General features: G+C 38.0%; 1 protein-coding gene across 3 annotated transcripts in view; it reads right to left on the reverse strand.

The window, feature by feature from the left end:
* Nuak (Nuak family kinase 1) overlaps window positions 1-17202 on the reverse strand; it is a 116205-nt gene that overhangs the window by 23722 nt on the left and 75281 nt on the right. For 2 of the 3 annotated variants that reach the window (XM_036368864.2, XM_070105463.1), the window contains exons 3-7: window positions 9341-9547; window positions 9052-9251; window positions 7554-7771; window positions 6914-7490; window positions 5160-6437 (exon numbers count right to left, since the gene is read on the reverse strand). In XM_036368864.2, the coding sequence (XP_036224757.2) occupies window positions 5160-6437; window positions 6914-7490; window positions 7554-7771; window positions 9052-9251; window positions 9341-9522 (2455 nt within the window). In that variant the 5' untranslated portion in view covers window positions 9523-9547. Of the gene's footprint in view, window positions 1-1582; window positions 2564-5159; window positions 6438-6913; window positions 7491-7553; window positions 7772-9051; window positions 9252-9340; window positions 9548-17202 lie in introns of all 3 variants that reach the window. The other variant, XM_036368845.2, reaches the window with a different exon arrangement.

Consider the following 17202-nt stretch of genomic DNA (forward strand, 5'->3'; position numbering starts at 1 on the left):
TCAAAAAACATCGAATTCAAATCAACTCACTAAATACAAAAACAAGGAAAAACGTTAAATTCGGTTGCTCGGCTAGAAGGAATTTCACATATACAAAAAATTTCTTGAAGAAACTTGATTCGGAGCGCTTAGTTTGTATGGCAGTTATACCCTATAGTGATTCGATCGGAACAATTTCTTCGAAGATTGCACCATTGCCTTAGACAATAGCCCATGCCAGATTTCGTGAAGATATCTCGTTAAATGAAAAAGTTTTTCATACAAGCATTTGATCCCGATCGTTCAGTTGCATGGCAGCTATACGCTATATTCGTCCGATTTTGGCGGTTTCGACAAATAAGCAGCTTCTTGGGCAGAATAGGACGTGTGTCAGATCGATATTTCAAAAACTTAGAGACTGGTGTATACAAACAGACAGATGGACAAACAGCTCGTCAAACTGATCATTAGATATACCATATATATATTTTATAGAGTCTCCGACGTTTTCGTTCTGTAACTCCCGGACTTCGTGGCAAACCCTATATATGTACCTTGTTCAGTGTATAAAAACAACTAGTTTCACTAAATTCAAGAGAGTATATGAATACCTCATTACCACTGATTGTTCCACTGTTTGTTTGATTCGCTACTCTCAAAGGTCTATGGAATTAAATACAGCTATAATCCAATGACGCATAAAACTTTTAAATTATTTGGCGAAGTGACAATGAAGTTGTATCTGATTTCATAGTAGATCTAGCTAGATCACTGGATACGAGCTAAAAAGTCTCCTAGAGTTAATAAGTATAGAGATTTGGGTTACAATTTGTAGCCTCCTCTATGTTAGGAAGATTTCGTGGTTTTTTTAACCGATATCTTAACTCGGTGTATGAAAGCTTTAATCATAAAAATAATAATTTGAAGTCAGATGAAAACCAATTATGGTACGTATAGTCGGCGTTCGCATATCACGTAGGAACATGAAGAGTTTAGAATTTCGTTGTGGATACTGCCGTTGTTAAATGAATCACACTACTGTAACTCTTGTATATCCAAATATATCATATGTTCGGGTACATTTTACTTTCATAAGTACTTAATGCAAATTCTCATCGACTGATTTTGGTTCTAAATAATAAAGGAATAAACGCAGAAATAAGGGGAAATACAACGAGGTAACCAAAATTGAAATTAAACTTCTTCAAAATAATTTCCAAATTACTTAAACTAGCACCAATTTTCTACGAATTCGAAATACGAGAGCAATACTAAACAGCTCGTTTCATATACCATCTGTATGTATTTACAAAATCCCGGTGTGTTTTTAGAAGCTTTGCGTTGCGAGATGTATATATATATGTATGGTTAAACAAAAAGAAGCAACGAACAGAAAAAACAACAAAAATATATATATTGTATTTAAAATAATTCTACAATTTTGGAAATCAAAAATTTCGAAAAGGAAATAACAACAACAAAAAACTGCTTAAATAGGAAAAGAACGCAAAGAAAAAAATAAAAGAGTATAAGAAAGAACGAGCGAACCAGCTAACGAGCTAAGAAACGAACGAACGGGCGAACGAACGACAACTAAACTTACATTTGTAGAATATCGAAGGAGGTGGTGCATTATAAAACGGTTTTGGCACACTATTCGCGGTGGCGGCGGTAGAGGAAATGGCGGTATTTTTGACGTTGGCGGCAGTGGCAGTGGCAGATGCGGCAAGTGTGTGTGGCATTGACATGCTGTGAGCTTGTTTATTTTGAAATTGTTGCAATAATGGTTGGGAAAATGCTTGTTTTTGGTACTGTTGATGTTGTCGTTGTTGTTGTTGTTGTAATTCAAATTGTTTTTGCTGTTCTATTAGCACTTGATGATGTCTCTGTCTTTGTTGTTGTAATTGTTGTAGTCTTTGTTGGAATTGCAAGAGTTGATTTTGTGTTGAATGCGGCAAAGAATTACTAGCTTGATATTGACTAGGCTGTGCTTGTGCTTGTCTTTGTTGCTGTTGTTGTTGTGAATAGTGATTGTGTTCTTGTGGCTGTTGTTGGTAGTGGAGGTGTTGGATATTCGCATTATTGCTGTTATATAGGGGTGAGGGAGTGAAGGGGGGTGATTGTACGAAATAGTTGGACGGTGAAAACTCGCTTTGAAACTCATTCTGACCACCAACCGTAGTAGCTGCTAAACGACCCATTAAATGCTGCCGTGCAGCGGCGAGGGCAACGTTTGCATTTACATTCGCGTTCGATTTTGAATTTGCCTTCGCATTTGTATTTGCTTTCGATGTCAACAGAGGCGGCGGTGTCTGAGGAGCGGCGCTCTTATTATTCGCCAACATTTGCGGCAGTGCTGCATGGCTGCCAACGACGCCGCAGCCAAAGCCACCGGCGCTTCCGCCGCCAAATGGAGCGTGGACGCCCAAGGAGCCACAGCCGCTGTCGCCACCCAAGCCGTTCATGCTGCCGCTGCCGCTGCCACTGCTGCCAAAACCAATAAAACCGCCACTGGCTGCACGCATTTGACCGTAGCCCCCGCCGCCGTTGCCAAAGGATGGTTGTGATGGTGGCCTGCGTATAACTAAAATAGATGAACCATTGATGAGATGATGCAAATGAACGTACGTGCTGTATGTATACGGTCCTTATGTATGTATGTGTTTGTGTGAGTGTGGGTGTGCGACGGTCGTTTTGAAATTATACTCGCATATATGTATGTATGTTATGTGTGTATATGTTTTTGTGAGATGTATGGAATTACTTCAAATTGATGAATAAATGCAAAATGAAACCACTACAAATGATTTTTTATGTCGAAAGAGACGAATTCGTATGATTTGTGGGCCAAAATCTTGCTTGCAGATTTTTTATAAATTTTAAAATATATTTTTGAGTCGAGTTTACCAATTTTTCGTCAAAAAATTAATTTTTCGGTAGATTTAAAATGCAGTTCGCAGAAGAAAAATACAGGAGTTCTAGGCAAAATTGTTTCAGAAAAATAATTCGACCTTAATTATGGGTGATTTAGGTGTAAAATGTACCCAAAATATTTTTGTATAATTATCGTTCTTCATCTTACGGGGTTAGGCCAGTCAAGACTTACGAAATAAACTAATTTTTTCAAACTGTTTTTTCTATAAACTGCATTTTTTTAATCGACCGACGGTGGTAATTGAAGACAGCCACAAAAATCCACTGCGAAATACAAAATATGACTTCGCAGCAACACTATCTAGTAAACTGCGTACGATTTTTTTGTTACCGAATCTATGTATGCTGTAGTGATTCGATGTCGGTGTTTCCCGAGCAGCTTCTTGGGGAGATAAGAACTGGTGCAAAATTTTAGATCGTTTTCTTAAAAACTGAGAGACTAGTCCGCGTATGTACAGATAGACGGACATGGCTAAATCGACTCAGCCCGACCTTTACCTTTTTTTTACTAGTACGCCATTTTCCCAAAACTTGACGTTAAGTCAAAAATAAGTGAATAATATACGAGTATATACCATATATAGATGATAATTTTTTGTACTGAATATATATTATATAATAGATGTCTAATAACACCTAACACATATATTCGATTCCTTTTTACTGACTCTTGAAATAAATATATAATTTAGGCCTATTTTGAGAACTGTAGGGTGAGCAAATCCCTTAAGGATTTCTAACTTCTTTCTTAATTTTGTTTAAGATAGAAAGATTAGTGTAGATTCCATTAAAATTCGATTTAAGTTCCTCACTCGGGATACATTTTATATTGGTTGTATGCATTAATTCGAGCGGTTTTCTAAGAGAGGGCTCTACTAGTATTATCTCGCGTCGTGTTCATCTGTGGCTATATTCATTTCAAAGGTACTGTCATTTCGCGTCGTTTTCAGTAGATGCCATTTGTTTTAGCGTGAACAGCAATTTGTTTCATTCATTTGAAAATGTCGAAATTTCTACCAGATAAAGTGTTTTTGCGGGGAGTTCTTCTTCATTACTTTAACATGAAGAAAAGTGCTACCGAAAGCCATCGTATTTTACTGGACGTTTATGGTGACCATGCTTTAGCCGAACGAACATGCCAAAAATGGTTTGCACGGTTTAAAAGACGCAAGAAGAACTTGCAAAAGTATTAGGAGTTGATCCAGCAACCGTTTCTAGACGATTAAAATAATTAGGATTCTTCCAGAAGATTGGAAATTGGGTGCCTTATGAATTAAAGCCAAGAGACGTCGAGCGTCGATTCTGCATGTCGGAAATGTTGCTTCAACGCCACCAAAAGAAGTAATTTTGAAAACAATTAATTCGTTTGAAAAAGGCCATCGCGGAATAACGACCAAAATATGCGACCAGATACGAATCAATAATTTTTCATCATGACAGCGCTCGGCCACATGTTGCAAGGCCAGTTAAAAACTATTTGGAAAACTGTGGGTGGAAAGTTCTACCTCACCCGCCTTATAGGCCAGACATAGCACCTTCCGATTACCACTTGTTAAGATCAATGCAGAATGCCCTCACCGGAGTACGCTTCACTTCAGAAAAGGGTATCAGAAGTTGGCTCGATTCTTTCTTGACCTCCAAGCCGGAGAAGTTTTTTTTGGGATGGGATCCACAAACTGCCAGAAAAATGGGCAAACATCATAGCTTCCGATGGGCAATACTTTGAACATTAAATGTATAACAATTTTTTCACAACCGCACGAATTAATGCATAATAATGATTCCTCTTCGAAAAAGTTAAGTTTCAGCAAGAGGAGAGAAATTAATTAAATTCTAGGTTATGTTAATAAGACAAATTAATAGCAAGGTAAGCGGAAGGACAGTTCAAGGAACGTTTTAGTAAAGCCATCCGTCTGTACGTCTCGCGCTTCTCAATGAAATAAAAACTTATCACATCGAGGTTGGTGTGGTTGTTATCTAACGGTTTATGGTCTGAGAAAGTTCAAATGCATGCTAAACAATTTAAGTTTAACTTTCAATTTGAGACAACTTGTAATTAACTTTTGACCAATTTTGGTTAGAACTCCCATATAATTATTTAAAGCAATTTACTGGCAAGCATTTGAAGTAGTCTCCTACTGCATAACTTTTTTAAATTTTGTTTTATTAACACATTCCGGCATTAGCATTACTTATTACTGTTTGAGTTACTACAATATCTTTAGCAGCGTTCACTTCGCACTTACCTGGCTGTATGGCATTTCCGATGATGGCGCGCGCATTTTTTAACTTCCGCTCGCGTTCAGCTATCACTATTGGACTGCTGGCCTCGCTGACTTCGATATTCTCTGTTTGCGCGCACAGCTGATCCACCTCTTTCGAGGATTCGCTTTGCGCCTGGCGGAGCAATGCAATTGAGTTCTCCATGGAGCGACGCGCATCTTCTAGAGACAACGAAGCGACGGAGTTCTTTGAATCGCTTGCCTCAATATGACCTGTGGGCTGCTGCGCGCTGTCGGCTGTTGGCGATTGAACTTCTCCCTCCAATTCTTGGGCGGCAGCGGCCGCAGCCGCAACCTCCTCCATTGCACGTAACTCACCCGGAGTAGGCCCTTGCTGTACTGGCGGATTTGTGGCTTTACGTTCAAATTCTTTCTTGAAGCTGCCAACGCTCACGCCGGGTATGCTAAACTTCTTCGGTTTCTCACTGCCTCCACCGGTAGAGTTGACGGTGTTCATTTGCTGTAACTTTTCGGTGGTTTCAAGCACACGTGACTTTCGTCGGTCGGCGTTAAATTTACTCAAGGAACCTTCATCCTGTAAACTGCATTTGCGCACGAAGGGCGCTGGAGTGGCGTTATTAGCGACTGCCGCACCGGTTGCTGGTTTGACAATTGCGCCTTTGGCATTACTAGTTGTTGTTGTAGCCAATGTGGGCGTAGACTGCTCGTTGATTTTCTCAGCTGTCGGTGTTATCTGACCGATGGCGTTGACCAGATCAGCAGTTTTGCGCTTATTGACGAATTTTTTAATAACTTTGGTTGCGTCCTTTTCCTCGGGCGCCTCTTCTAGCGACTCTAGCTTGCTGATCGTTTTTTGACGCGGCAGTCCGCCGTGTGTAGGTGTCACAGAGGTGTTAACTTCAGTCAGTGGTGCAGCGATCGCCGATTTCGACTCGTCCTTAATCAATTGTTCGCATAGATCACCCACCTTTTCCATATCTCTTTGGGAAAAGCTGCTTGATGGCATTTTATTAGCTCCGGCCGATGTAATTAGCTCCTCGTCAATATCTTGCTCGGCCGCCTCATCTTCCTCCGTCTCCATGGGTATTTCTTGCGATAATGGCACGTTGGACTCTCCGAGTACCATTGAACTGCTGCCGAGTTTATCCTTCTTTTTGAGCGCCGCACCGTGTGCGTTCTCCGTGGAGACTGTAGTCTCGAGTTTACGTTTACTCTGCACTGGGCTCTGCGTAGGTGTGATTGTGCGTGTTGGTGATGGCATGAGTGCTGCCTCGCCGCCAGCTAGAGTGGTAGAGAGATATGTGGAAAAAGAGAGAGAAGAGGAGGTGCGATGAATTATGGGTTATTACATGATGGAAATACAAGTTTAGTCCACTTGAATGTGTATATGAGCAGAGGTCAACGTAAACATTTGTAGTTTTTAGTAATATAGAGTATATATGTATGTAAAAGTTTGGTTCGGAGAAGCGCATAAATGATAGTGAACCGTTTAGTTGAGACACATGAAAGGTAGGAAAAGACAGTTATCAGCTATTTACAGACAATGGGAAACTGCTACTACTTAAAACATACACACATACAAATAGATTTTAGCAAAATGTGGAAGCTCCAAATAAATTTTCGAGCGCTAAGCTTGTAAAAGTCCCCAAATTAGGGTAAATGTATTCAAACAAGTAGTTTTCATACGTTTTATAAACTCTGCTTGACTCTCTAAATTGAATTTGTGCTTATACATTTAATCGTTAGTATCAACATACCAGCTACCATGTCCAATATTCTGCGTTCCGCTTCCGTATTGCCGCCCATATCACGGATCGATCCCACCGAGTGACTTCGTGGCACACGATCTCCTTTACCCGCATCAGCGGATGGCACAACCAATTGATCGGCCGTCACAGCGGCCGGTGTCAATGACAACAACACATCCAAACGTACCGGTGTTTGTGTTGCTAGCTCTTCAGCCAAGTCCAGACATGAGACGTTATCATTTTCATTGACCCACCAATGGGCGCAGATCTGTTCGATGGTGGCACGTTTGCGCGGACTCACAGTCAACATGTCACGTATGAGCGTTGAGGCACGCGATGGTTTCTTTGGCTCATAGTAATCACCTTGACTGATTTGTTTAACAAGTCTTTTAAAGTTGGAACCATCAAATGGCATTGATCCATAGACTAGAGTGTAGAGGAGAACACCAAGGGACCAGCAGTCGACTTCTGGACCTTGGTAGGGAGTACCTTCAACAATTTCGGGGGAGGCGTAAAGCGGCGAGCCGCAAAATGTGGATAGTAAGTTTTGTTCATCGAACACATTCGAGAGACCAAAATCGGCGATCTAAAAATGTAAATTAAATGTTTTGGAAACATGAGAGAGTGGGGTTAAGTTGCGATCGCTAACCTTCGCATTGCCATGCTCATCGAGCAGTATATTTTCCAGCTTCAAATCGCGGTGACAAATTTTGTGCTTATGACAATAGTATACAGCCGTAGCCACCTGGCGGAATATGCGTCGCGCCTCTTCTTCATTTAGCACCTTACGTTCCGAGAGATAGTCATACAGTTCACCGCCTGCGGCGAATTCCATAACTAACACCATCTTCTCACGGTTCTCGAATACTGCAAAATAAAATAAATATGTATATGTTTTATGTCATACGTTACGTTATGTTAACGAACTCCATGAGAAGATTAGGTTGTAGTAAAAAGAGCTTATTTATTAAAGAACGTAAACGAAATATATCAATATATCGACATACTGTAAACCGATTCACCCCATGCGTGATTCCATGCTGATCTATAACTAATAATTATTACGTCTATAAACAGGCTAATTTTTATTTATAGGGTAGTTCAGGTAAAGGTCCATAGCATCGGAAATCATTATGCGGTTTAGACCAAGAGCTAGATCGATTTCGTTGATTTTCAGCGTTAAACTACATTATGTGTCCACTTAATTTCTTTATTGACCAATATAAACGGTTAAAAAATAACTATCTCATACCGGGTGTATTGTGGCTAAGGAATGATCTCGACCACGCAATTTTAAGAAGATAACTTACACATTGATCGTTATATTTGGCATAAAGTCTACTTGAATAACGAAAACCATTGTATGATGTAGGGACTGCGGTAATTCGAGAAACGATTCCACATATTTTTGATATTAAACTGCATTGTATCCAATAATATACGTTCACTTAATTGTCTTAAGATATCTTAGGTATCTCATATTAGATATGGCAACTAGAGGTAGTGTTGACCCGATTTTAACAATTTTAGGCATTATGACATCATATTATTATGGTAACGTTACCAGAAAAGCATGAATTTGAGTTCCATTAAGACATCCCACAGAGTGGGTATATACGGTATAAAGCCAACCGGAGTTTTGATAACCCTTACATTAGCTGTATAGGGACTAGGGGAATGATACGATTTTATCTATTTTTCACACGAGGAAAAGATTATTTTTGAATTTCTATAATATATCTCACAGATTGTCTGATATTTTCGGTACAAGCGTACTTTTTAAAAAGTTTCAAATCGCTGAGTTCGCTTTATACTTCGATTTCCGGACCCAAATTACACTTTTGTATCTTTATTTATTGCTTTGTTAAAGTTTTCATCTAAACGGCATTTTGAGGCGTGGTATTGCTCCGATTCCGCCCATATGCAGTACTGCAACCTTCTTACCAACCAAAGAACACGAGTACCAATTTTCATCAAAAAATCTTAATTTTTACTCAAGTTATCGCTTGCACGGTCGGTTGCCCGGATTTCAACTCGTCTCGCCATCTTGATCACTTATATAGGTATATCAATTACGATATTTTTAGTTGTTACAAATAACTGTTTCGTTTGTTTTGTATAAATTATGAAATCAAAACTTCACTTACCTTCATAAATGTGTATGATATTGGGATGCTGCACTGAGCTCATAATTTGCACCTCACGACGAATACGCACCAAATCCGCCTCAGCTTCTATTTTGCACTTTTTTATGGTTTTTATTGCCACCTCCTGGCCGGTTTCCTTATTTATACCTAATTGCACTTTGCCATATGTGCCCTGACCTAATTTTTTAATAATATCGAATCTAAGGGGAAACAAGGGTGCGTTAATGGGTTTTTAAAGACAAGAAAATCAATTCAAAATTCCAAAAGCTCTCGTCACCGTCGAACTCACCTCTGACGCAGCTTCTTTCGGTGGTTATTCATTTTCACATCGCCCGTATTTGCTATACCGCTCATTATATTATCGATTCTATCACGTGGTATACCCGATGGATGTGCCAAGTCAACCGCTTCGCCAGCAGTATTGTTGGTAGCGGCGGCGGCGGCCACTGCATCCGGATTGCTTATCACCATTTTTGAGCTTTATATGTGGAGTGCGCTGTAAAGAGAAATGCAAACGAGAAAGAGAAACACATAAATATACTAATCAATAATACTTATTTAATAAAATATAAAATACTTTTAATGCAGACAGCTAAGTTGTAGATAATTTATAGCAAAACCCCATATAAAATAGTAGGCAAAGCAAAAACTGAGTTTAAAGTGGAATGGTGCACGTACACACTCCCAAAAACAGCAACGCCAGCCACAGTAGGATGAGATGGTGGCAACAATGCGTAGAAAGTACAATTTGCTCCACATTCGAAAGGATATCAGTTACAGTAATATATGGATGTATTTGTTATTGTTGGATTATATATATGTAAGTGTGCATGCTTACAGCTGCATAAAGATGTATGTGCCTCATTTTGCAATGAGTTATTGAGCTCATTATGGCAACTTTATTGCCCCAAAGCAGTGCAAAGTATGGCATTTGAAAAGCATTCAGCGGAACAAGCGGTGACAAGCTTGCCAAGTGTGCCAGGAAGCTTTAGTCACTCTGTCTAAATCATAACTCTGCAGCATACGCAGGTTATAAATTGAAAAGCAAAAGCATGTAATGTACTAGGTTGTAGTATGTTTAGTAGACATACGTAAAATGTATTAAGGGTGTTCTTTTTTTAATATTTTATTTTTTTCAGTACTTGTTTTATTTTTCTGTGGTGTATAACATACTTCAGACTCTTTCATAGCTATAGCTTTTAGCTATAGAGTAAGGACATATACAAAATTTTAGATCGATATCTGCAAAACTGATGGACTAGTTTACGGATAGTCATACGAACGAACAGATGGGCATGGTTAAATCGACTCAGCTTAGCACGCTGATCATCTATATATGTACATACGAGTATATGTATACCTTATAGGGTTTCCGACATTTCCATCTAGGTGTTACAAACTTCATGTCAAACTTAATATACTCTGTTATTTAATGCAATAATTTGAGACTTCACAATTTATTTCCACTATGAGTTTTATATAACTGTATATTCGTTCATTTCAATAACTTTTTCGAGCACTTCGCATAATAACGCGATGATTTCAGCACAAATATTTTACTTGATCTTCAGTCAGGGGAATTAGAATGTATAGATCTGAATGGCCAGTAAATATCTTATCGTTTAATCACCACACATTCAGCGATTTCTTGTTGGAGAAAGTCTTGACGAGATCAGTAATCTTTTCCAAATTTCGCTTCTAGAAATCCGGTTCAGCGTTAGCACTTTGTTCGATTTCTTGGCAGTTTTCCAATGTGGTGCGACTTTCTGCAAATAGAGCCTTCAAGTTATTTCATCTTACGCCAAAAAATTGTTGAAATCGGACTATAACTTTTCAGGAATACAGACACTAAATATATAGACCCCAGAACATATGCTAGTATATAACATCAGGGTGAATACATGTGCATGTGCCGAAAATGGTTAAAATAGGGTCAATACTTTTCTTAGCTCCCATATACCTAATAAAAATATATATGAACTTCCTTTTGACCTTATATCGCATCTATCGGTCAATATGTAAGAAACCTTAATGAAATTTAGAAAGAATCTCATTCTAACACAGTGTATGCTCTTGCTTAAATGGATGAAATCAGGGCAATACTTCTCTTTGGCTCCATATACCTAATACACGGATTTTCAAATATCCGCTTGACTTTACACACTATATATATTGGTAAATCTATGTGGTTTCTTAATGAAATTCAGAGAGTCTCTATACTTCGGTATTAACTATTTCAAATTGGATCAAAACAAATGGTGTCGAATAGTTAGAAGATCGCTTTAGTTGACACCTACATACAAGTACATATGTTGAATCATAAAATCGGAATTTGAAAAAAATGTGATTTTATTTAAAATTGTACGAATTTTTTAGTATTTTTTATTTGCTTTGAGTAAGAAGCATAATTTATAAAAGCTTTGTTATATGGCTATATATCTAGGTACCATTTGATCAAAAACTCACACAAAAAACAACACGTTCACGTATTTTAATACAAATCTTTGTAATCATCTTCAAAATAGGCTCCTGAGCCACTAAAAGCCATTTAACTTTTTCGATGCTATCGTCATTAAGAGATGGATGGACAACTCGCATGAAGCAAGTTTTCGGTGGCATCACGGCCTTCCCCGAAAGCTTTGTGTCACTCAAATACCGTTTACCGTTAGTGTTCGCGATAAAATAAACTCCCCGAAACATTTTTCAACGTTTCCGTAGCCCCGATTCAATGGAACACAGAAAATTTCAAGCAAACTTATTTTAGTTTTTCCTATGATAAAAATTGCCAAACGACCTTTTCACGTTGTAAACAAAGAGCTACACACTAATGGACATATGCATGTAGTTCAAGCTTCACACGAACATAAAAACTTTGCGCGCGCAGTATCAAAAAATATGGGTCAAATGTGATCGGATGGTATCTACTTATAACGAAGCTAATTTCTTACTAGTTTTTCTTCCTTTAGTTGCCGAGTCTTTTTGGTTTCTAATACAAGTTAGTTAATACAATAATGTGAAATGTAATATTAATTGTCATACAATAATCAGTTCTAAATACATTCTATGGAGCGCAATAGTAATGCACTACTAAAAACCCACAATTTATTCATTTGTAGACCATATTTGAACCACCAGTTGAAAGCAAATTCAATTAAAATGCATCGCATTATGTAAGATTGCAATCAATTGCTCTTAATGGCAAACAAACTCGCAACATTTTCCGGCTAGAAGGAGTCCATACACCAAGTAGTACTAACGATGCGATGTATTGTTTGTAAATAAGACCCTACATGTGCTGATGTGCGAAAATATGTTGGCATAAAAGTGAATATAAGCAAGTGCATGATTAATTTAAAGTATTTTGTAGTTTCAATTTGCTAATTTGCAGCCATAAACAAACGCTTACATACATAGTTATATTATATGTGTGTGCCGGCTGCCTGGCTCGCTTGCTGCACTTTTCCAAGCGTTCAAATGAAAATCACTTAAAAGACACTCTGGCACGCACTCGAGATTATTGCTGTGTGCAAGCAAGCAGCTAACGGTAAATCTTGAGTGCAATGAAAAAAAAAAACCAAACATGTGTTGCAAGTGGCAAGTGCGAGGAAACACAAGAAAGCATATGTGTGGGCATGCATATAAAAGTATAGATATGTATTTACTTAAGCCGAACTTTGTATGTACCATAAGTACGCATATGTGGTGGCATAAGCGTGCGCATAAGCACACATAAGTAATGTTCGAAGGGAAAATCATGCGGTAATAGTAATGAGTTGCAGATGCACTTGATGGACACAAATGCAGAACAATAAGCAGAGCGACGAGAGTGGATGATCGCATTGTGCCATACACACACACACTTTAGCCAATGCATAGGTGAGTAACAGGTGCATGTGTGCGTGTATGCTAGTGTTTGTGGCGAAAAATCACGCAAGCTGGAGCAGGAATACCTGGTAAGCCGCAAGCATCTGTAGATTCGCCTGTGCTTAGCAAATTTAAGTGAGCACTTAACGGTGCAATTCATATGTGTGGCGGGAGCGAGTGGGCGGTGTAGCGGGCGTGGCGGCAGACAACTGCCGAGATGAGCGAGTATGGCGATTTACAAGTGAATGAGAGCAGCGAAATGCATGCACAAACGAATATGTGTCGGAAAACACACACACACGAATGCTAGATAAATACCATGCATATGTGCGTGTCAACGCCGGCTGATGGCAACTACTGATCCGTAGAATGCACACAGCAGCAAAGACAAAGACAAGCGTGCAAAGAACGCAAAAACAGCAGCAACAAATGCAACAACATGGCGATAAGTATCAGATTGCTAAAGATAGCAGCAATGACAATAGCAACAACCAACCAACAACAACAATAATATTCATGAAGCACAACAACCCCAGCGACAGACAACGACGGCAATCTGCTGTTGCTCCTGAGTGACGGCACGCGCCATGAAACAATAAGTATAAAATAACTAAAACTAGGGTGGGGCCGACGACGGGCGGAATCAAATAATAGTATCACTTTGTTTGTTCAGAAATTATAAATGAGTATTGAATATTTCTAAATTATACAATAGTTATTGTTAAAAAAGATTTATTAAAATCACAAAAAAATTATAAATAAAGTAGTTACCAAAAGTACACGTTCATTTCATTTTCTAAATATTGGTCAGTTAAGTAGCAAAAAAATTTTTTATGACCATTAAGTGAGACCTTAAACATTCTTCTATTAGAGTCTAAATTACTTATGGATTATTTTCGAGATTTTAAAATTTTTCTGCCAATGCTTAAATACTACCCTAATAAAGCTGTGTCGAAAAAGGTATTTGCACTCAACAGATCGAAGCAATAGCACCTCAATAAGGGAGAGGGTACTATCAACGAGTTATTCGATGTCAATTGTTTCCAGTTTCGCCTTATCTAAAGAATTATAATAGAAGTTGGCTGCGGTAGTATGAAAATGCAAGAAATAGTACTTTTCTGAAAATTTATTTTCAACAACAGCATAGAACAAGATCCAATTGAAGATATACATAAATGAACAGGGTTTATTAAACTTGACAAGAAATTTGTAATACCCGGAAGTAAACGTCGAACCCCCTATAAAATATATGTATTGTATATAAATATAAGTGATCAGCGTGATCAGTTTAATCGATTTAGCCAAGTCTGTCTGTATATACACGAACTCTTTTGAGATATCAATCTGTAATTTTACACACGCAAAGTTCCCCAACAAATTGCTTAGATCAGACCACGATAGCATATAACTGACGGATCAAAATACAGTTTTTAATTTGTGAATGGTAATCTAGCTTCGGTGCAACCCAAATTAACGACCTTTCTTGTTTTTAAACATACTATTGCAATTTATTAATCTTGCCATACATTTTTAATGAAATTTGTTAACTGCTAGCAACCCTTTCACAAAAAATGTTCATATTAAATATTTCTGCGTTTATTCTGAAGCTATCTCACAGTACCCGATAAAATAGCCGAGTTGGTGTTGTTGCTCTGGAGGCATTCCGTTCTATATCATTGTATGTTCTTTTACCACTCGCTTACAAGAAAATGTGGCTTGAAGTACCTTTTGCCACATGTTGCTTCGCGTTTAAAAGCAAAAACAAAACACCAGCACCAAATAACAAACTGTGAAATAAGTATGAACTGAAATTTCAACTGAATGCACTCTCTTAATACAGGGTGCTGACAAATTTCCGTTCGTCAAGCCGATCAAATAAAAAGGAAATTGAATTTAACGATATAAATAAACAGATAATTCATGGATTTGAGCAAAGCAAGACACATGGAAGTGCACAACATATATATATATGTATCATATATAGTCACATACACTCATGTATATATATATATATATAAACATATCCACACTACATATCTAAGTATATGTAGACGTTTCGGCAGCACTGTGCTAAGTGAAGTAAATTGAGACAAAGTAAGGCACAAGTCAATAAAAGCCATAGAACAACAAACACAATATAGTGCAATTAGCGCGATATGTGAATTGTAAAAGAAGGGTACACGGTAGAGAGGGGCGGTTGAGTGAACACTATGTATATACATTTCGACATTTGAGTGGTTAATGCAACAGTAACAAGCAGTGTGAGTATGGCCAGATATTGTCTAGTAAATGAGAGTTGGTGTGTGTGTTTGTGTATGCACGGTGGTGTGGATAAGATAATATATAGAAAATAAAAAATAAAATAAACATTTTTATTTACATAAAAAATAATTAAATTCTAACCCTAATAAAAAGGTGGAGGAAAAGAAAAATGAACAAGTTTGCTTCAAAAATTTGGGTTTGAAATTCGTTGAAAATGTTTCAGAATTGTTTATCAATTTATATATATCGAAAACTTGCGAGTCGTCTGTCCACTTCTGCTAAAGACGAAATTATCGATCAGGTTAAATAAACAATGCTTGATATTCTTTGCGTTGACGACGGAGAGATAGCAAAAAATCTCAACACCTCTCAAACCATTTTTATTCATGTTTTAGGTATGAAGGGTTTTAATGCTAGACTCGTATCAAAAAACCTGCATATTTTGCAAAAGCGACGTCGAGTAGAGGTCGTAAAAGAGATGCTTGACTACGTAGCTTAGAGCCCTACAGTCACCAAAAGCATTATAACTGCTGTCGAAACGTGGGCGAAACCGAAAAAAACAGGTCAAAGTCGGCCTAAAATCATGGCGATACTCATAATTTCTTTTGGCTTTTTCACCACCACAATGCGCCCTCATATACTTGCAAGATTGTGACTGACTTTTTAGCCAAACACGAAACAAGAGTTATCGCTACGGTACTTGCCAAATTTAGCTACCTGTGACTTTTTATACCCTTAACTGGGTATATTAAGTTTGCCACGAAGTTTGTAACACCCAAAAGGAAACGTCGGAGACCCTATAAAATATATACATAAATGATCAGCATGAGCTGAGTTGATTTAGCTATGTCCGTCTGTCCGTCCGTCCGTCGGTCTGTCTGTATATATACGAAATAGTCCGACAGTTTGGAAGCAATCAATCTTAAATTTTGCAACTGACCTTTTCTCACTAAGAAGCTGCTCATTTGTCGGAATGGCCGATATCGAACCACTATAGCATTTAGCTGTCATACAAAGTGAACAACCGGAATCAAAATCAAAACTCTTTCATTTGACGAGCTATGTTCACAAAATTAGGCACGAGTTCTTGTCTATAACGAAAATGTAATATCCGGAGAAATTGTTCAGATCAGATCACTATATCATATAGCCTCCATTCTAATTGAACGATTAGAATCCAATTCCTGTAAGGAACCTTTGTATTTGTGAAAGGTATTAAGGCTTCGGTGCAACCAAAAATAACATTTTTTCTTGTTGACTTCGAAAAAAGCGCTATGATCCCATTGAAGCCAATAAAAGCCACTGGAGGCCATCCCATCCGAGGCTTATAACAAGTGTACGTTAAATTGGACCAATATTTGAAATATTTGTATGGACGTAAAGGCGAATGTGATGTCTTTCAACATAACTTTATTAGACTTCATCAATGTCGGTTGCTATCAAAGAGATTTTGAATGATTGAAAATTAAATTTTATTTGAAGTTCTTATTTTTATACTCTTGCAACATGTTGTTAAAGAGTATAATCGTTTTGTTCACCCAACGGTTGTTTGTATCACCTAAAAAAGTCGAGTTAGATATAGGGTTATATATATATATAAATGATCAGGATGAAGAGACGAGTTGAAATCCGAGTGACTGTCTGTCCGTCCGTCTACTCAACCAATTTAACCACAATCTGTATATAACATAATCCTGACGATCCTATGTCACATTTTAAATTCCATATGATTATTTTACTTCCAGTACACAAATCAAACACGAATGAATATATTCGGATAAAACTTTGCACAAATAGTGCCTTTGAGGTATCCGAGCACGTTGCAAGAGTATAAAATGTTCGGTTACACCCGAACTCTTTATTACTTGTTAAAATTAAATGTTCACCCAAAATAGGCTGTGAAACCCCACTGTGCTGCATCTTAAAAATGCAGACAAGCAAAGGCCAGGAGGCTGGCATCCGTCAGTGAGGCCGACATTTAAGCAACGCACATCAAGTGAAGTAATTAAATTCGCAGCGGGAAAG

This window comes from Bactrocera oleae, chromosome 2, assembly GCF_042242935.1.
Source record: "Bactrocera oleae isolate idBacOlea1 chromosome 2, idBacOlea1, whole genome shotgun sequence".
In the NCBI taxonomy this organism is placed as follows: Eukaryota; Metazoa; Arthropoda; class Insecta; order Diptera; family Tephritidae; genus Bactrocera; species Bactrocera oleae.